At 33.5% G+C, this 21,647-nt stretch overlaps 1 protein-coding gene across 2 annotated transcripts in view; it reads left to right on the top strand.

Annotated features, from left to right (window-relative positions):
• LOC135844693 (LHFPL tetraspan subfamily member 6 protein-like) overlaps positions 1 to 21,647 on the top strand; it is a 366,811-nt gene that overhangs the window by 210,275 nt on the left and 134,889 nt on the right. For both annotated transcript variants that reach the window (XM_065363007.1, XM_065363008.1), the window contains exon 3: positions 9,732 to 9,847. In XM_065363007.1, coding sequence (XP_065219079.1) covers positions 9,732 to 9,847 — 116 coding nt within the window. The remainder of the gene's footprint in view (positions 1 to 9,731; positions 9,848 to 21,647) is intronic.

Below are 21,647 nucleotides of genomic sequence, written 5' to 3'. Positions count from 1 at the left end.
ATGTACTAACCGAAAAGCAAGATAAAGTTGCAAATTTTTTCTTACGTGGTAGGCATCGAAATATATCTTGTTTTTATTTGAGTCAGGCTTACACAAAAATTCCTAAGAAGACAGGTATTAGGGAAAATTTCAATTATGTTATTCTGTTTAGGCAAGATTTGGTGAATTTGAGACAGGTGTTCACTGAATATGTAACAGATATGAACTTTGATAGATTCCGTACCATTTGCAACAGTTGTTGGACTGAACAATACGGTTTCTTGGTTATTGATGTTGAAAGTGATAAGTGTAAATACAAAAAGAAGTTTGATTCTTGTATAAATTACCGATACTTGTCCTAGAGAGCTCATTATGTTACAATGGCTCGTCCAGTATACTACACTGCAAATTTACAATGTGAATTGGACCTTGAGTACATTAGCGCATATTACGGTACAATTTATAGAATGGTAAACATCTCATCAGATTGCTTAGAGGTACATGTAGATGCACCTGAGTGTGTTGTGAGTGTATATGTAACAGGTAAGTTGATATGTTATGATGAAAGTGGTGATTCCACAACATGCATTATAGCCTTGAAAATAGTTGATGAAATAATACAAAATATAGGTTATGATACAAAATTGACAGATTTGAGAGAGTTCAAAATTACTTATCCTACGGTGCAAAACATTGTAGCTACAGTGGATTTAGATTGTGTGTTGGATTTGCAGGAAATTGCATCACGATCTTACAATGTAGTATACAATCCTAAAAAGTTTAATGCTGTAACCATGCGTCTGAGAAGTCCACAAGCTACAGCAAACATTTTTACTTCTGGGAAAATGGTATGTTTAGGTACTAAGAGTGAGGAGTCTGCTAGAATAGCTTGCCGAAAATTTGCACGTATTATTCAGAAACTGGGGTTTCCTGTACGATTAAAAGAGTATAAGATTTCAAATATAGTAGCCAGTGGTTCGTTGGGATTTAAACCTAATTTTGAAAAGTTTTATTATGAAAATTTAAACAAGGTATTTTACAATCCTGAATCATTTGCTGGTATGTGCTACTACAAAGGTGACATTACAGCAACTCTGTTCAGGACAGGTAAAATCAACATGACAAATATTAGAAACCTACATGAGATGCATGCTGTGTTCAAGGAAATCTACGAAAAAAGTATAAATAGCAGTACATAGTCATGTGTTTGGACATATTTTAAAATGGCACCTAGCACTGAAAGTATTGAAAATTTCATTGAGCGCTATGATTATTACGATTACAAACCTCCAATGTCTGAGAATATTAACCAATCTGGTGGTGAGTTCCCTATAACAGTATACAATGAAGACGTTATTACACTGCCTTGCAGGGATGTTCCGTCAAATAACTCGAGTTATTTTACTGTAAAATAACTGTGTAAAATAACGTAATTTTACATTGTCAAATAACTCGAATTGTTTGACACATGTCAAATAACTAAAAAAATGTAAAAAAACTACAAAAATGCTCAAAATTGAATTCTCACAAGCCAATTAACAAGTATTTGATTTTGAATTTTTGATTGAAGTTTCTGTTTCTTTGAGTTTGATGTTGAACTGAACTTAGTTTGATTTAACTCATTTGCGTTGATTTGAAATTTGAGTTTGAGTATAATTAGATTTGAAAGTTTTGTGAAAATAAATGTGAAAAGGAATGAGATGAGACCAAAGGGTACTGTTGGAAGAGCAATGATTGTGAAAACAAATCCGAATAATGATATTATGAATAAATTTTCATTGACTCGACTGTGAAGTGTGATTTTGTGTTTTTAACGTTATTTCATGAGATGAAATGAAAGTGTTACTCTTTGCAGCCTTACTGCAGGTGGTAATTTATTTAAAATTTTTCCATTTTGAACGAATTTTGACTCGTAATCATTCATAATTCATTCTTAAGCTGAAAAATTAGTGAGTTATCAGTTGTTATCAGTGAATTTTCCTTGTCTGTGATTGGCTGAATTATTTTACATTCTCAAATGTAATTTTACATGTTATTTGACACTAATAGTTATTTGACATGTAATGTCAAAAAAGTTATTTGACATGTCAAGGAACATCCCTGCTGCCTTGTGAAAGTCAGTTGGTGTTTATCGGTCAAATTACTGTTAATGAACTACAAACTGATGGTACTTCAAAATTGGTTACAACTATTGATGAAAATGAGATAGGTTTTGATACAAATGGTATTTTACATCGTTTTGAATTCATTGAGTATAAAATTGGTGAAAACAAAATTGATGATGTTCGTAAACCTGGTATTGCTACAACCATGAAAGGGTTAGTATCATTTAAACCTAATATGGGTCAAAGTCTGTCGGGGTGGAATCTATACCCAAATGCAAATACTCTGATCTCAACTGGAGGTCACTTTTGTGTAATAAAACCACTTCGTGAAGTGATGGGCTTTTTTGAGGATTATAACAAATGTTTGGTACGTGTTCCTCAAACGTTGGTATTTCACAACACAACCACAGGCGATAACAATGTATTTTATTCTAAAAACGCCAAGTATAGTGTGACCATGAGTTTGACAGAAATTATCTGGCGCATGCGTCACGTTAAATTACGTATTGATAAGGAAACAAAAATACGTAAAGAGGTGCTAACTAGTACAAATTATACAATGTTCTTTTGTCATTGGTTGTATCAGAATACCACACTACCGGCAGGTACCACAGAATACACTTGGGATATACCTGTCTCCCATTCAAAAGTAAAGTATGCTTTGGTGGCTTTCCAACGAGATGTGAGTGGTAAACTAATGAAACAGTCCAGTATGTTTGAGTTTCTAGATCTTGAAAACGTACAATTAGAAATTAACAACTACTTATGGTATCCAAAAGACCGCATGAATCTCAAGTATGAACACTGTAAGGCTGGTGGTGCTTACGAATCATTCAAGTCATTTCGAAAATCATACTATGGCATTGTTGAAGAGGATCCCATTTGCGATTACATTCACTTTCTAATGAAGTATCCAATTTTTGTGATTGATTGTTCACATCAACCAGAAGTGATCAAAGATTCACTCATCAATGCAAAACTTCATTTCAATTTCCGTGCTGGATTCCCTTTAAATGCTATTGTACATCTAGTTATGATTATGGATCGTAAAGCAGTGTATAATCCATTGAGTAATCAAGTTATTGGTTAAATAAATAAGTAAGTGTATAAACTTTGTAATGTATTCGATGTCAAAATGCGTGTAATTCACCGCCTCTCTTATAATACTAACTGTAAGATGACAATTATTGCAGATTATTGTACAGATGAGGTGTATGTAAAATCTGATTTCATACAACACTTGTTATCTGTATCCAAAAGTATAGTTGAAAATGTGTTGAATGTCGGTAAACATAAACTACTCATGATACATGGTGAAAAATTCATTCCTGTAAGGTACATTGAAAAAATATTAAAAATTTTGGCATGCAGTGATGAGAGGATGCGCGCGTTTCTTGATTGGCTGACAGGTGTTGAGGAAAGACTCATGGAATAGTCTATAAATACAGGTAACGTAGCTAGCTTTAGTCAGTTGTTACGATGGCTTCCTCAATGAAAGTTGGTATCTTTGGCTCCGCCAATACTGCCTTACAAATCGATGCGGTAAAGCAATTGTTACAGTATCATAAAATGCTTGATAAAAATGTGTATGTGGTTTCATCACGTCATGAGCAAATTAATTTAGACAATACCGCATTCAAATGCAGTAAGGTAAAAGATATGCCTACTCCTGTGAATGATTCTGTTGTGATTCTTGATAATGTAGGTAAGTCAGTAGTTAAATTGTTCAACTGTGAAGATTTGAATTGCATTTATCTTACGAAAAAATATTGGAACATTCCTGAAGATTTAACTTTCAATCTTAATTACAGTATATTGTTCCCAATGAGTGATGCTGAAGTTAGATTGTACCATACAGATCACATTTTTGGTATGACTCTTGATGTTTTCGAAGATATGTGTGAGTTTGTGTGGACAACAGGTCCAACTGATTATCTGGTTGTTGACATGCAGCATTGGGTGTACATGAAAAACTTCAGATTCTCCGTAAGTATATCCAACAAGTGTCACATTATTGATTTAGGTGAGTAAGTTGAAAATAGTATAAATACAGGTTGTGTAGCCAGATTTAGTCAGTTGTTACAATGGCTACTGAACTAACAGCACAGAGTTCGGCAACTTTAATTAAAAACACCCCTTTTCAGAGTTACACAGTTAAAGAGCTTCGTGATGAAGTGAGAAAAAATTCACTTCATTTTTGTGGTGCTGTGCGCAAATCAGACCTCATTCAACTTCTTGTCAATCAAAACATACAACCAGATTTAGAAAAATGTAGGAAGCCTCATACTGCATCTAAACCTAAAGCACCTCCCACTGAATCTAAATCTAAAACAGTCACTCTATGCTCAAGTGATAAAAAAAAGGTTTTCATCAATACAGAATGGTTAGAATCACTTATAGGTTCTCCTGCATCATCCTTACGGATTCAGCTGGGTCCATCTCTCATAGATGCATATCCTGGATTGAAAGCATTATATGAACATGTCCCTGTACAGGAGGGTGCAACAAAACACCAGTATATTTTAGCTATTCGTATAAGCCGAGGTATTACATCAGAAACTGCTTTTACTGAATTTTCACACACAGAAACAGACATACCATTAATGATAGATTTTATATATCGGTATTCAGAAAAAAAGTGGCCTGGTTTCACACCTGAGATAGTAGTAGATCGTGGTCGTGATGATAGTATATATCAAATTGCGGATGATATGAAACAGCCACATGTAATATGGTGTGTTGGTAAGAAACTGAAACTTTTTGAATGGTATGATAATAGTTATTCAGGCTTTTTGAAATTCTTGTACAGAGAAGATCAAAAGAATATGCCAAAACTTTTTTGGTAATACACTCCAACATAAAAAATAATAAATATAGGTTTTGTTCATGAAATGTAAATTTGAAATGACTAATTCATTGATGATATGTTTTGATTTTATTATAAAACGATTTAAAAGAAAAAAAACACCAAAAATTATAATCTACACTTGTTGTTGTGCGAAGTGTGACGTCATTATAATTTGTAAACAATGTAGGAAAAAAAGTATATAATTAGGAACACTTGAATTAGAAAGTCATTCCAATTCTGGAGCTCTTACTGGCAACATCAAAATGGCACAGCTACTGAGACATTGTGACTTGCCTGTACCTGCTACTCCATACATTGAGAATGAATATGAAATCTTAAAAGTTAGATACATATCAGCAGTGAAAGCTATAATTTTTTTCACAGAAAATTTTTGCTGTATGGTACCTCGGAAGTGGACTAAAAAAGCTGATCTTCATTTCTTGGCAGATTACTGGGATAAATTACCCAAAAAATATCTTAGGTGTAGTTGGGTGGGTGAACATACAGTATGGTGGGAATTTACTTCTTTAAATTCACTTATTGGTCATTGGAAGATTTACTTAGGCGATAATGAAGATTAGGTTTCTATAAATAAGTAACCATTTCACATTTTAGTCATTGTACTCTAACCACTCTTACAAGATGGCTGAGGATGACTATAACTACTATAACCCTATGAATGATTCCAAACCTTTTCCTAGTATATTTGAGTTGAAATTTGAAGATGAAGAAATTGAAATAGATGAGTTCATAAAGTGGTCCAAACAAGAAGTACATGTTGATACGAAAAAATGGGGTTACTTTATCTTACCTCCAGTTGAAAAATCCATCACAAAAAGAAGAACAGATTTTTGGAATAAGATTGATTCAAAAACCATGCACATTAAATACATTGACTTTGGATGTTTCAAATATACTTTATATGGTGAATATGCTAAGAAAAGAAAATATGAAATCGGCTGGTTTACAACTCAACAACGTCAATTTTATTTTTATGAAAAAATGGTCAGAATTTATTAAATTATTATTTTAATATTAGTTTTAAGTTTTTAAAAAATAAAAAAACAAAAAAATTATAAAATTTAAAACCCAAAAAAATTTTGCATTAGTTAGTTCTAAGTATTTTTTAAGTCACCAAAAAAAATTAAAAAATTCAAAACCCACAAAAAATATTTTTACCTTTACTTAGTTTTTATTTCAACACCAAAAAAAGTTTAAAATGCCCTTCTGAGGGCACCGGGACACTTGACTGAATACAAAAACCCCCAACCCAACATCCACAAACGGCCCGCATCCGGTCCGCAACGTCCGCAACCCTGCCCGGATGGTCCGCATCAAATTCAGTCAAGTGCCCCATATACTACTTTCGTGAACGAATTGAATAATTTTTGGCGAATCATCCGCGAACGAATTGATTCATTTGCTTAATTTTTAGTGAATCGTTCGCGAACAAACTGAATAATTTTTGGTGAATCATTCGCGAACGAATTGAATAATTTTTGGTGAATCATCCGCGAACGAATTGAATAATTTTTGGTGAATAATTCGCGAACGAATTGAATAATTTTAGGTGAATCATTCACGAACGAATTGAATAATTTTTGGTGAATAATTCGCGAACGAATTGAATTTTTTGGTGAATCATTCACGAACGAACTGAATAATTTTTGGTGAATAATTTGCGAACGAATTGAATTTTTTGGTGAATCATTCGCGAACGAATTGGATAATTTTAGGTGAATCGTCCGCGAACGAATTGATTCATAAATTGAAGAGTTGATCAATTCGTTCGCGAATGGTTCTTTCAAAAAATTAATCAATTCGTTCTTGAATGATTCCCTTAAATGAATTGATACCTACTCTCACGCGAACAATTCACTCAGAATTGAATCACTTTAGACGCAAACAATTCGTTTGAAAACAGATCCACTTGTTAATAAACGATTCGTTAGGAATGGTGGAGGCTTTAGGAGATTTCTAGTTTCATCGAAATCGGTTCAGCCGTTTTATAACTCATTAATGAGTTGTATGTAAAAAATGTCGAAAAAGAAAATTTTGTCGCTCGATAAACTTGGAAGCTTTGATCTTTTGGAACTTGATGATATTGTCGAAATGCCTGGCTGGTAGCCTAGTTGTAAAATTTCAAATTTAATCAAAGTCGGTTCAGCTGTTTCTGAGAAATTCAAATTCTTAATGAATTTTGTGCATAGTCACCCCATACAATTTCCAAAAGATCAATTTTGTTTGTGATTACGCTCGAAAGCTGCAAAGTTTTGGGCTTGTGAGATTTCAACCAATAGGTAACATAAATAGTAAAAAAATACATACCTACCTGCATATCTATGCTTTAAATTTACGATGAGCTCATAAGGATATTATTGAGTCTGTAAATGATGTAACTTCATACATATGTACTCAAGGTGGGTTGCCATACATATACGAGTATGTCACCAATGAAAGCTGAGACACCTTGTAAGTATGTACTATGTACAAACGACTAAGTATAGGTATACTTCTTTCAATCTGAAAATAAGGGAGGAGGAGTACAAAAGACATGCATTTTGTGCATATGTAGAACTGCAGTAATGATTTAGCGAATCTCCTCATGCAGATTTTCAATTGACTCGAGGACCATTGCTATAGTTTAAAATTTATTTCATCGAACAACGCGACACGTTACGACGTGATAATGACATGCAAATGTAATCTCAGCGAAATGCATTTCGGTTACTGAATTTCATCGTGTTGAACTGCAATACTCACCCATAAATGTACTCGATACTTACTGAAGACAGAATAGTAGGTAAAGGTAGGTATATACTATATACTTGTCTACATTTCACACGTATAAAACCTTTTTAACATGATTTCGGAAGACACCTTGGAAAAAAGCTATACTCGTACACTCATGAATAATACGGTATTTAAAAGTCTCTTTATTAGAATATCCAGCACGAATTTCAAATGCTGTTCTTCTTCTCGCGAGACGGAATGAATTTAATTAAATAGTACGCCTCTTCCGCCCGCGCCTCTTTTATAGTATAGTAGGTACTACCTACTGTCGCTGCAGCACCGCACGTCGAAATGAACTTCGTCGCGAGTTTATAGCGTTAATCTGTAAATTATTCGAGTCAGAATTAGAATTTCATTTGGGTAAAATGTAAAATTTAAGAAGTTAAATATTTCACACTTTTTGATACATTATATTTGATAAAGTTGCAAGTCGAGAGACGTAAATGAGTTTGAAAAATATTAGGTAAACTAAGTAAAATATCGCGTTATTTTCAATGAAATATTCAAAAATTAGATAACTAGGTATACTCAGATGATATTTCAATTACAAGATTACCTGAAATTGTCATTATTATATAAGTGGGTAGATAAATAAAAAAAATAAAAAAACTGTAACTCGACGAGATAAACTACTCGTATGTACTTTGGAAAAGTAAGCTTAATAACGACCAGTTTAAATGTACCCAATGTATTATTCAAACTAATGAAATTCGATCGAGTCAAATTATGGTCCAAGACAGATTCGTCGGTCGGCAGTTTATGTGTACATCGAATAGTGGACAAATAATTAATGAACTCGTGCCGCAGCTCCAAACCGTATGGTTATACTGATGGATAGATTTTATCCTAAATAATGTTTTATGTTAATGAAAAAAAAAAAATCTCTTTGACAAAAAAAAAACGTCGAGCGAGTAATTATTAATTATTTAGGCTTCAGTCTCACTTTGAAACTTCTACAACTTTCAGTCGCTAAAGTTTGAAAAATATTCTGGGCACGGGTGTATTTTTTTCATAACTTTGATGTTTTTCAAAACAAGATGGCAAATTTTCACATCACAACCTCGTGGCTTCGATATCTGTAGAAAAGTGTTTTCCCCAATTTGCGATTTTATTAGTGAAATGAATCGTTTAGATGAGGATATAAAAATGAATTTGAGTGCTCAGTAAATGAACCGTCAGTATTTTTTTTTCAGGGAGAGAAGGGAAGGGGATGAGATGATTTAGGTCTTATACCTACATATTAAGATTAACTCATCATGAGTGAAAAAGGAGGACGATTTATGATCGATCATCAAAAATTATAAGTACCTATTCTAGTTTATTTAAAATCAACTTTGGAGAATTTTGCCTGGCAGAGGTAATATGCGAGAAAAATCCAAAAAAGTGGTCTCATATATTGCTTAAAACTCGTAACAGTAATTTTTAGCTATTGGGTTTTCGCAGTTTGAAAACGAAACGCACGTTTTAAAAATAAGGCGCAGAAAAGCGAGAAAAAACGCAGCATGCCTGACATATTAGCGAACCTTATACAATGTAACTGATATTCATTCATAGATATAAGTAAGTAGTTTTTCGCTTGTAGTTTCGATTACAATTAAATTTTGTTGGCGAATTAAATTTTCCATCACTATAGGATACGAAAAACAAATAAAAGAATCGTTAAGGAAAATCCCATAGCTTAGTTTTGTTTTCATGGTATCGCCAAATATTTACCCAGAACCCATTATACTTATACGTTGTGCTTTTAACGTATCCTATTACCGTGTAGAGTACATACGCGATGATGATGATGAGAAAGTGAAATACAAATTCACTGACGAGAAAATTCAAATTGAAAACGTGTTATACTAAAAATGGCATCTTATACAGCCGTTTCATTCTATATACCTAACCCACCTATAAAATCATCCTTTATATGGTACCCCTCCTAAGTAAGAAAAAGGGATCATTTATAGAGATGGTTTAAATTTTCAATATTTCAAAATATGAAATTTTTATGTTCACAGGGAAGATTGTTCGGACGAGCAGACACATACTTTGGACCATTCAGAAGATGTAATTACCCAAAGGTGAACTCGCTCGGCCTAATCGACATCATCTACGAATGTGGTAGATATTCTAAGTAAGTTGAACAAATTAACTTTGTCTGAAGCTCATTATAAACTTTATAATTATAATAGTTGAGTCGGGTAACTGGGGACTTATCTTTATCTTCATTTAAGCTTATACGTATATACGTAGGTAAGGTACCTCTAACCTACAGATGCAAATTCTAAACCGAATTTAACCTCATATACTCGAAAGCGACGTCTCGTGTTGCGTTTGTTTTTTTTTGCCTAGCTCGACTTTCGAGGGTTTGAGTAGATGATATGCGAATGAGGTACTGTCGTTTAATTAATATTATGTAGTGTCGTCGATGTTACTGTACCTACCTATCTGAAATATAACCAACGAGGTGAGGAAATTATCATTTTATTTTTAACACCCTTGTAAAGATATTTCATCCACACTTTTGGAATTAGTTCATCGCTTGAGGATAGGTAGGTAATTAGGTAAGTATATAGATATTCTTCTTCTGAAAATTTTTGTTGGAAACCTCTCCCCTTCCCCTCTTTCAATGAAAATACAGCTGACAAAAGATGTAGAAAAATTCAAAACAAAAAAAGTATATATATACTTACATAAGATTTCTCCACTCTCCATCTCTGTAATCAGTATTCCTTGATGTTTTTTTTGGTCCAGAAATTTTTTATTTTGGAAGGAGATGAATTGAATTTTAAAAGGTTCTGGCCTTGCCAGCGGTCCAATAAGTAGGTATTCATACCAGATTTTTTTAATGCTGTCATGTTTTAAAACCTCTGAAACTAAAATTTTTGATTTTCAAATTTTTGGTGAGTTTCTGAACTTTGAAAAAAAAAAATTCAAAAAACGTACTTCAAAGGTCTCTTTTGGGAATAACAAAAAATGTTGAGGGTCTTTCGTGCAATAAAGACTTCTCGTCCATCCCATTGAGGTAGCACTCAGTCGAAAATTTATTCAAAATGAGCTGTACTTGCTTTGGTGAAATTGAGAAAAAATTTCCAAAAATTGATTGCAGATTTGTGAAAGTGTTATGAACACAGTTAAAAATGAACAATATTGAAAACGTTGCAAAATTTGAACAAAATGTCGCAAAAATGCCTTCAATTGCAAAAAATTGTTCAAAATGCAAAACTAATCAAATAATGGAAAGTGAAACCTACAGTTCAAATGGCTAAAAAATTGGCAGTAAAACCACCGAAATTATCCAAAAAGTAATTGCAGATTGAGAATTTGCAAAAAATGTTTTAAATTTTAAAGAATATTGATTAATTTCTAAAAAAAAATTGTATAAAATGTTGCTAAAATACATTAAAAAAGCTTTGGCTAAATGAAAAATAATATCCTATAAACGGGTTTTTGAATGTGTATGCTTATTTGAAAAAAATTTTAAAAACAACGTTAGCAGAATTGAGAATCATAACTCATTAGATCGTTCTTCAAATGAATATGTTTACTGAGGCATTTTTTTTGAAAAACAATGTTAGTTATAGGATAAATCATGATTGATAAGGTGGTTTTCCAAAGTTATGTGTTCATTGGTAATAGGTACTGAGGTATTGAAAAACAACGTTAGTTAGATGATAAACCATAATTGATAAGGTGGTTTTTCAAGTTCATGTGTTTATTAGGAATAGGTAGATAAGTACTTATGTAGTTATTGAAAAACAAAAGATTTTTCAAGTGTACACGTTCACTCCGAGTATTCCTAGAAAAAAAACGTTGGATGGATAAAAAATCATAACTCATAAGGCGGTTTTCAAAATTGATGTGTTTATTTGGAATGCTTCATTTTTGGCGAACAACGTTAGCTAGATAAAAAATTGTGATTCATAAAGTGATTTTTCAAATTTGGATCTTGACTCGTTTTTTTTTTTTAAATAAAGAACAGCGTTAGCTAGTTGGAGAATCTTGATTCATAAGGTGATTTTTCAGATGCACATTTTTGCTAAGAATACTGTTTGAAAAACAACGTTAGATGGATGAAAATTCTTAACTCAATACGGCGTTTTTTAGATTCATGTGCTTATTGAAAATGGGTATTTGGTTTTTGAAAAACAACGTTAGATAGATGAAGAATTGTGATTCATTAGCTGGTTTTTCAAATTTACATCTAAGTATACTCATTTTTTTCTTCAAAAAACATTAGCTAGATGGAGAATCTTGATTCATAAGATGATTTTTCAGATGTAAGTACATGTTTGCTCAGAATACTTTTTGAAAAACGTTGTTAGATGGATGAAAAATCATAACTCATAAGATGGTTTTTCAAATTTATGTGCTTATTAAGAATAGCCCTGTTGACAATTTTGCTAGATCAGTATGCTAGCATCACTGGCACCCATTTTTCCACCTTTGCTATCATGTATGCTAGCACACATATGCTTGCATCAGCATTTAAGCTTCACTCTATTATGACAGCCTCGTTATAACACTGAGCATGATACTAGCACATTGCTAGCATTGTCTTCTCTTGTGATTTACTTTCCTTATTGACAATTTTAAGATGGGAAAAAGCTAGCAAAATGCTAGTGTGCTTGTGCTAGCATGTGTGCTAGCAAAGGTGGAGAAAAGTTCCCAGAGATGCTAGCACATTGTACTAGCACATGGTGCTAGCATTTTGCTAGCTTTTTTTCATCTTAAAATTGTCAATAAGGAAAGTAAATCACAAGAGAAGACAATGCTAGCAATGTGCTAGTATCATGCTCAGTGTTATAACGCGGCTGTCACAATAGAGTGAAGCTTAAATGCTGATGCAAGCATATGTGTGCTAGAATACATGGTAGCAAAGGTGGAAAAAAGGGTGCCAGTGATGCAAGCACACTACGCTAGCATCCTGCTAGCAAAATTGTCAACAGGGGGTGCTTGGTTTTTGAAAAACAACATTAGCTAGGTGAAGAATCGTGATTCATAAGGTGGTTTTTCAAATTTACATCTTAACTCGTTTTTTTTCTTCAAAAAAGATTAACCAGATGGAGAACCTTGATTCATGAGGTGATTTTTCAGATGTAAGTATAAGTACCTACATGTTTGCTCAGAATACATTTTGAAAAACAACGTTAGATGGATGAAAAATCATAACTCATAAGACTGTTTTTCAAATTCATATGCTTATTGAAAATTTGTACTTGGGTTTTTAAAAAACAACGTTAGCTAGATGAAGAATCTTGATTCATAAGATGATTTTTCAGATGTAAGTAGTAAGTACATACCTACATGTTTGCTCAGAATACTTTTTGAAAAACATCATTAGATGGATGAAAAATTATAACTCATAAGATGGTTTTTCAAATTCGTGGGCTTATTGAGAATAGGTACTTGGTTTTTGAAAAACAACGTTAGCTAGATAAAGAATCGTGATTCATAAGTTTTTTTTTCAAATTTACATCTTTACTTGTTTTTTTTTCTTCAAAAAACAACATTAGCTAGATGGAGAATCTTGATTCATAAGGTGATTTTTCAGATGTAGGTACATGTTTACTATTGTTTACTCAGAATACTTTTTGAAAAACAACGTTAGATGGATGAAAAATTATCATAACTCAAAAGACTGTTTTTCAAATTCATAATGCTTATATTAAGAAAAGGTGCTTGGTTTTTGAAAAACAACGTTAGCTAGGTGAAGAATCGTGATTCATAAGGTGGTTTTTCAAATTTACATCTTAACTCGTTTTTTTAATTTTTTTCTTCAAAAAACATTAACCAGATGGAGAATTTTGATTCATAAGGTGATTTTTCAGATGTAAGTACCTACATGTTTGCTCAGAATACTTTTTGAAAAACAACATTAGATGGATGAAAAATCATAACTCATAAGACTGTTTTTCAAATTCATATGCTTATTAAAAATTTGTACTTGGGTTTTTGAAAAACAACATTAGATGGATGAAAAATCATAACGCATAAGACTGTTTTTCAAATTCATATGCTTATTGAAAATTTGTACTTGGGTTTTTGAAAAACAACGTTAGCTAGATGAAGAATCTTGATTCACGATGTGATTTTTCAAATTTCCCTTTCCCAGCAGAAAATAATCGGATCTAATCAAATTCAAACATACTGATCTGATCAACGTTTTAATTAGATTAGATTTGTTCAGATGTGGTCAGATCCAATAAAGGAGAAATGATTGGATTTGATCATTTACTAGATGTAATCAGATCAAATTTTTTATCACAATAGTTATCTCTTCAGACCCTGATCTTATCCTATTGGGGAGACCAGATTGAATCTCCTCAGATTGCACCTGATCTGCAGATCTGGACATTTTCAGGGTCCAATCAGATCTGTCCAAATTCAATCAGATCAGAGCTTTGATCAGATCAGATTTCTTCAGACGTGATTAGACCCAGCAGAGAAGAACTATTGATTGAATCTGACCAAATCTAATGAGGTCAGAGTTTCAATCAGATTGGATTAATTAAGGCGGACCGGATCGGATCTGATCATTTTCTTCTAATAGGGTTTCAAATTTATATACCTACTAGAAATGTACATTTTTTGCAAGATTTTTTGCATGTTGATGATATTAAGGAGAAAGTGATTGAATCCGGTCATGGTCTGATCAGACCTCCGATTAATAAAACCTTTAATCAAACTCTGTAATTTTGATTTTTTCCAATATAATCATCAATTCTCATTAATTTTCAACTATCTTCATTGCACTCTAACACGTTTTTACCCTATTTCCCAAAAATTTTGCTCAATTTTCTCAATTTGATGTCAGTTTTATAGACATTTTGACATCTTATGCCATTCTTGCAAAATTATTTCATTCACTTGATTATTACCTATAAATAACTCTGAGTAGGCACCTACCTATCAATGTCTTACACGATGAACAACCGATGGGAACGATGAAGGAATGTACAAATCGGCTTGATATTTCGACCATTTTCGCAAAGGTAAAGAATACCCTGAAGGCTACATATAAGAGTATGATTTGGAGTTAACATTTCCCAACCTCCCGAAGGTATATACCATATTCATTATACGAAGCGCATGTATTCGTATTAATAAGGTATTTTTGCTTTTGTCAATAAAGCTACATATTATATGCTTGGGAAACATTAAAACTAAGCCACATAGAGCATCCATCTCAAAAATCATGCGTATAAAATGTAATGATCGTTTTTGCCAAACGCATTATCGTAAATTGAAAACATATTTTGTTCTCTGCTCTGCTCGTATAACGTGAACGCCTTCCAGGCATTTATAAGATTTATGAGAAATACAAACCTATACGTGGCTTCATACAGGCTATGAACATTAAGTAGGGAATTTTTTCCATGAGATTAATACGATAATATAGACTTACATCGGTTCAAATTTTTTAAGATTTTTTGAGATTCGATTTTTTAGGACTTTGTAAAATACGTTCTGCCTATCTTTCCTTCTCTCATCTCGAAGCAAAAAATGTGAAAAGGGTAAAACTGACATGATTATTCAAAGAATAAATTTTGGACCGTTTGAATTTTCAACTTTGACAAAGCATGAGAAGAAAGAAAAGAGGCAAACTAGCTAGGTAATTTTGTGGAACTTTTCAACATTTGTAAAATTGGATGTACTTACTTTGAAGAAGTTACAATAGGTACAAATGTATAAAAGAAATGACATTTGATATTAAATAACATTTCCCCTTTGAATATCAAAAGTCTGCAAACCTACTTACACTCGTGTATGGTTCAAGTTGGCGTAGATATCTTCGAGAATACAGTGAACTGCGAATGACACCCCTTATAGAAAAAATAATGTCTCTGTATACGTTATTCCTACATAAGTATACCTAAAGGTAAACCGATGCTTATACTTACAAAGAAACAAACGTTTCAATCGTTCATTTGGACACCTGCAGTTTCATCGTTCATCTGGGAGTTCTACGAGCTCGAGCATTTTCATCTTCTGGCACATTTAACCTTAGATATATTCGCGCTTTTAAATGTACAAGTTTCGCTCTACACGCTGTCACAAGAGTACAAATTTTTGAAAACAATATATTTTCGAATTGGCAAAAGAAATATGTCTCTGTTGAGAAAATGACGTATCCGGTGATTTCTCAAATGATATCAATTTCGGTGACATTATTTTGGAAAATTTCAGCCTTACGAAGAATATGCTGTTAAAATATGACACCCCGGTATTCTTTTTCCGATACGAAAACGTCACGTATATAAATGATTGCTACTTGAAGATTCCGCCATGTAATTACTATATATATACGCGTTGCAAGAAGAGAAACAATATAACGCGCGTTAACGTTAACTTTACGCAACACTGTATTGTTCCATATTCTACGACGGAAACAAATAGGTACAAAAGAATTCTAGTCTTATTTTAAACTTATACACGAAAGACTGAAGAGACTCCGCATTCGCCGAGCTTTTACCCGCAGACTTACGAGTAGATGTGAACGGCATAGAGTAAAGTTCTCGAATGGGATTAGGTAGTGCGCTCTCTCTCTTTCTCTACTATGCTCGTGTCAAAATTTACCAAAAACCACACTCGAAGTTTATCCAAATAGCTGAGGTGGTAACGTTGGATAAACTGGGTAAATATTTTAAAGTCGTTTAATTCTCTCGTTGGATTTTCATTTTGTGTGTTTTTGTAATTTTATATTAGCACGTGTCGTCCGACGATGAGATGAAATTAGCTGCGAATGATGCGTCGTCGTGACTGAAATTTGACTCGGAAGTTGATATTTCTATCGTATTGGTGACACGAATATTATACGTTGATGCGCGTGTGAATTAACAACGTTTTAAAAATTTTTTTTCAACGAGTAATTTATGGGAAGACGGGGATCTTTTGCATAACCTATTTGGAGAGGTCACTACAATATTAGGACTTTTACGAGTGACATTTCATAAACCAATTTTAATAGAATTAATTGAAAATTAAACCATTCAAAATTCTTTGAAGGTGCCAGAAAGGCTCAAAAACGTTATCAATTGACTTATTCGGAGGAGGTAGAGGGGAGGGGTCGAAAATTCCAGTGTTTTTTTTTCGGTATTGAAGTTACAGTAATCCAAACTACACTAATGTAAATCTGGTAGCTGATCTTGGACATTGAAGGAGGAAAATGATGGACATTAAGTAGGTGTTCCGGTCTTCAAGATTGTGTCTATGATTTCTCACCTGAATATTGCAAATGTTGCAGAACATTGAAACGAATCCAAAAATTAAACATTGAACACACTATACTTATGATGATTTTCCCCCATCATTACTTGAAATTATTCTGACTATACTTCTCGATCATCTTTGGAAAGATCGATCACTCATGTTTCAAAATCAAAAATTACAAAATTAGATTTTCAAAGGATCGATTTTTGAAAAGAAAAACGTGTGTATGATTCTGATCAATATCAATTATTTTCGACAAATAAAAAGAAAAATGAACCAATACAAAATAAATATTTTTGAGCATTGATTGATCATCACAGTTGAGCTGTGAGCACCCTCAAAACGCCTGTAATTCAAAAACTTACAATGAATCCTAAAACAATGGTACAGTGATATTCTCCCTTATGTTTTTGGGGTCGCAGAATACGAATTTGACAATATTTTTGTTGTAGGGGTGTGGGTGAGGGGGGTGGAAACTTCAAAATTTGACAATATTGATGTGTGATATGTCGAAATCTATGTTTTTGAGGGTGTAGATTACGAATATCTGATATTATTTTTTCGTAGGGTTGAATGGTGGAGGGGGGTGAAGGGGGTAAAAACCTTTGACTATATATACATGGACTACTATCTTCATTGTTGCCGATGAAGCCGAAGTAATAGAGGTACTAGATCGGGAGCATCGGGAATTTTCATGCGCGCGCAGGAATCCCACCCACCCTCGCACCTTCCAATCACGGTGAACCACGGAGCGACGAACACCCTCCTACGTTCCAACAACCGCTACGCTCGTTGCAACGAAATCTCGCGCATGCTCAGAGCCCATGTCCCGATCTAGTACCTCTATTGCTTTGGCTTCACGATTCCCATTCAACAACAATAGGAGATAGCAGTCCATGTATATATAGTCAAAGGTAAAAACGGTGAAAAATTCAAAATAAATTTTTGCACGTAGATGCACGGGAAATTCCAGTGGCTGGTAATACTTAAGATAGTGTATTTCAAGATGTTAATTGCTATTTTTGCCCTAAAGTGCCCCGGTGACCTCCACAAATTTTCTCTTACTGGGACTTTAACGGTTTCCCAACAGAAAATTCTTCATCCTCCACCCTTCACCCCTTCTACACCTTAGAAAACGTACATTTCGACGTATATCACACATCAATATTGTCAAATTTTGAATTTTTCACCGTTTTTACCCCCTTCACCCCCCCCCACTATTCGTCCATACGAAAAAAAATATTGTCAGATTCGTGATCTACACCCTCAAAAACATACATTTAGACATATCACTGTCAAATTTTGAATTTTCACCCCTTCATCCCCCACTATTCACCCCTACAAAAAAAATACTGTCAAATTCGTGATCTACAACCTCGAAAACATACATTTCGACATATCACACATCATTATAGTCAAATTTTGAATTTTTCGCAGTTTTTACCCCCCCCTCCCCACCATCCCCCCACCACCATCCAATTCTACGAAAAAAATATTGTGATCTACACCCTCAAAAACATACATTTCGACATATCACACATCAATATTTTCAAATTTTGAAGTTTTCACCCCCCCTCACTCCCTCACCTCCCACCCCTACAAAAAAATATTGTCAAATTCGTATTCTGCGACCCCAAAAACATGAGGGAGGATATCATTGTACCATTGTTTTAGGAATCATTTTAAGTTTTTGAATTACAGGCGTTTTGAGGGTGCTCCCGTGGAATCGTTAATCGCAAATAAACGAATATATTGAGGCTAAAATTGATTTTTCATTTCGAAAATGATCGAGCATTATGGAATCGAAAGTAGAATTAATGAACCAATTTTCGGTTCTGTGATGATCAATTTTTGATCAAGAGAGGTCGAATTCTGACAATACACATTTTATATACTAAAATATCTTCCCTTTTTTACACGTAAGTAGTTTTTTTAAAATTTCATTTATGAAGCTTGATTTTGAAATTTAGAAAGGAAAAGATTGGGGAAACACCAATGCACGAATTCTGCAGAATTTTGAAAAATTTAGCATTGTTTGAATTTCTTTCAAAATAATAAGTAATTTATTACTTGGTAGGTCAATTTTTCTGCCACGTTGTCAAATTTTAGCGATTTCTTGTAACTCATCAATATTTTTGACTATTTTAAGTACATTTTTTGGGCTTTTATACACTTTGCTGTTATTTTCTACTACCTATTTTGCGTGTGAACTCGGTTTATTTTTGTCCTTTTCTGTCATTTTTCTTTAATTTTACTAATTTTTATCAATTTTCAGATAATTTTAGTTTTGTAACTTTTGAAATATTGTTTGAAATTTCATCAATTTTTTATGGGTTTTTCATCATTTTTTCCTGCAATTTTTAAAATGCTTTGGAAAATTTAGTCCTCTGGAAACAGTATGTTTTTCAATTTTTATAAACTTTTGTTCTATATTTCATGATTTGTTTTTTGGAACGGGGGAAGAGGGGGGGGTCACCTTTACCAATATTTTTGAAATTTTTAGAATATTCTGTGGAATTTTATCAATTTTGAAAAAAATCACTAATTCACTCTTTTTTAAACAGTTATTCTCATTTTCAATGTTTTTTGTGATTGACTTTGCCGAAGTTTTTAATCATTTTCAAGCCAATTTGTTGTATTTGTGGTTATTTTCGACCATTACTGAACTAATTTTAGTAACTAGATATTTTAAACCGAAATCGATGCCTGGTCAATTTTCGACTTGTTTATGGAATTTATAACCGCAATCAGGGTGAAAAACTCAACATGTCAGCTCAAAAATCACCATAATTTGTGAATTAACTCGTTAAACAGATGGAAAATAAGCAAGAATTCTATTTCTATCTATTAAAAATTCATTTCAGCAACTTATGGAAAAATGCAAAATTTTTGAAAAAATCTGAAATTGCGCGAGAGGCTCTAAAATGGCCGAAAATAGTGAAACTTGGATGGGTGGGGGGAGGGAGGCTGGAGGGTGTAAGAAACGGTCATTCTGGCGAGTTAAAAAAATTATTTTACGCGGATAGAAATTTTCTGATTTTTTGAAATTTTATTTCATAAAAATTCCTACTGATCAAAAAACATACTTACTACTGAAAATGTTCGTCTGGAAATCGCCCCAATCGCGAATAAACTGGTTGAACTATAGTTGAACTAGTCAAAAATACGAGTAAGCCAGATCTCGATTTTTACCCAGCTTTTCAAATTATTTTCTGTGTATTTTGAAGAAATATAAAAATTATGGTAAACTTGAAAATCTCGCTGGAGGCTTCAAAGTTCAAAATGAGTGAAAATGTAAGAATTTGATTTAGGTCTATCGATAACATAGCTGTAAAATTGGTTTTCATGATTTTTTGCTGGTAATTTAGGTGCTAGGTACGTTGAAAAAAAAACATGTGGAGTTCAAAACATCGAAAAATCAATTTTGGGCAGCTAAAATTTTGATTTTTACGAAGGTCTCGAACGATGCTCTTTCCAATTATTTACATTCTGTGTAAATCGTCAGAGAAGATTGTACCTCGGAGACTTGAAAGTTGCAGTACCTACCTACCTACCTACCGACCTAAGATAAGACTACAAAAACCATCGGTTTGTTTTCATTGAGCACCTTAAAGAAAAAGAAAACAAAGTAAAAATATAATTACTAATAAAATTGATTACAAAAGTTTTCGCAAGTCGTTATCTATCTCGAAGCTTTACAGCTTAAAACAGTCAACTTAATGTTTGGCCTGAATTAACGGTACATTTGGTAGGTATATTATTCGTTCGATCGGGTAGATATGCCTAATTCGAGATGAAAAATTAACGAGAAAGAATTATATAGTAATGGAACATATCTAGAGACTATACTAATTAGAGATGAGTTAATGCCGCCATTCCTGACCTAATATTTATCTCGTATTAAGATCATAAACTCAAACGATACGCTCACGTTTTGGAAAACCGGTCCCAAAAAGCGGAGGAAGATCTGTACCACAAATTCATGGTGGTCGAATGAATTCATCTCTAAGGAGCAGTACGATGTTGGTAGTTTTACGTACGTATAACGGTCGAGTCGAGTACGTAAAGATCACTTTTCTTTTTACTACATTGTCGCAAAGAGACCGACGATGAGACGATTACATTACTACGTGAGAAATTCAGCGTTCGGAAAACTACCAGGAGGAAGAATTGGTTCGGTTCATTCTGCCAGGCAGCTTAAACGTTCGCCGTTCGGAATACCTTCGCACATTTTATTCAATAACAGCACACAAAAGGATATCGAATAGGGTAACCTATAGCGCCATGCCTTTAAAGAACCGACAACAAGCCACTAAAAAGGGGAAAATGACCGTTTTAGGTAAAACGTAGGTAGACCAAGGCTGCTATACGAGTATACCTATATGCCGCAGAGGGCTATATCGCGCAAAAGAACATTCCTATCCTTCTCTCTCACTCTTACTCTCGTAGCTAAAGCACACGATGTTAATCGAAATACCAAAACCATAAAGAACAAATAAAGAAAGAACCGCGTAAATCAAACGTCGTCGTCGTCGCAGCACCCGTAACTATGAGCACTATTTCTATGAACTCTTTTGAATCGCATCCTTTTCCTGATACCCGAACCACGTAACATTCCAACGCAACAACCATCTCTTTCGTATAGCCGATTACCATTGAGATAAAAATTTCCACCATAATGGTGCGGTTATAGGGAAAACGTTAATTTTACCCTCGGAATC

This window comes from Planococcus citri, chromosome 4 (genome assembly GCF_950023065.1).
Source record: "Planococcus citri chromosome 4, ihPlaCitr1.1, whole genome shotgun sequence".
NCBI classification, from domain to species: Eukaryota; Metazoa; Arthropoda; class Insecta; order Hemiptera; family Pseudococcidae; genus Planococcus; species Planococcus citri.
Note: the sequence above shows the minus strand (reverse complement) of the source record. Positions and strands in the feature narration are given on the sequence as shown.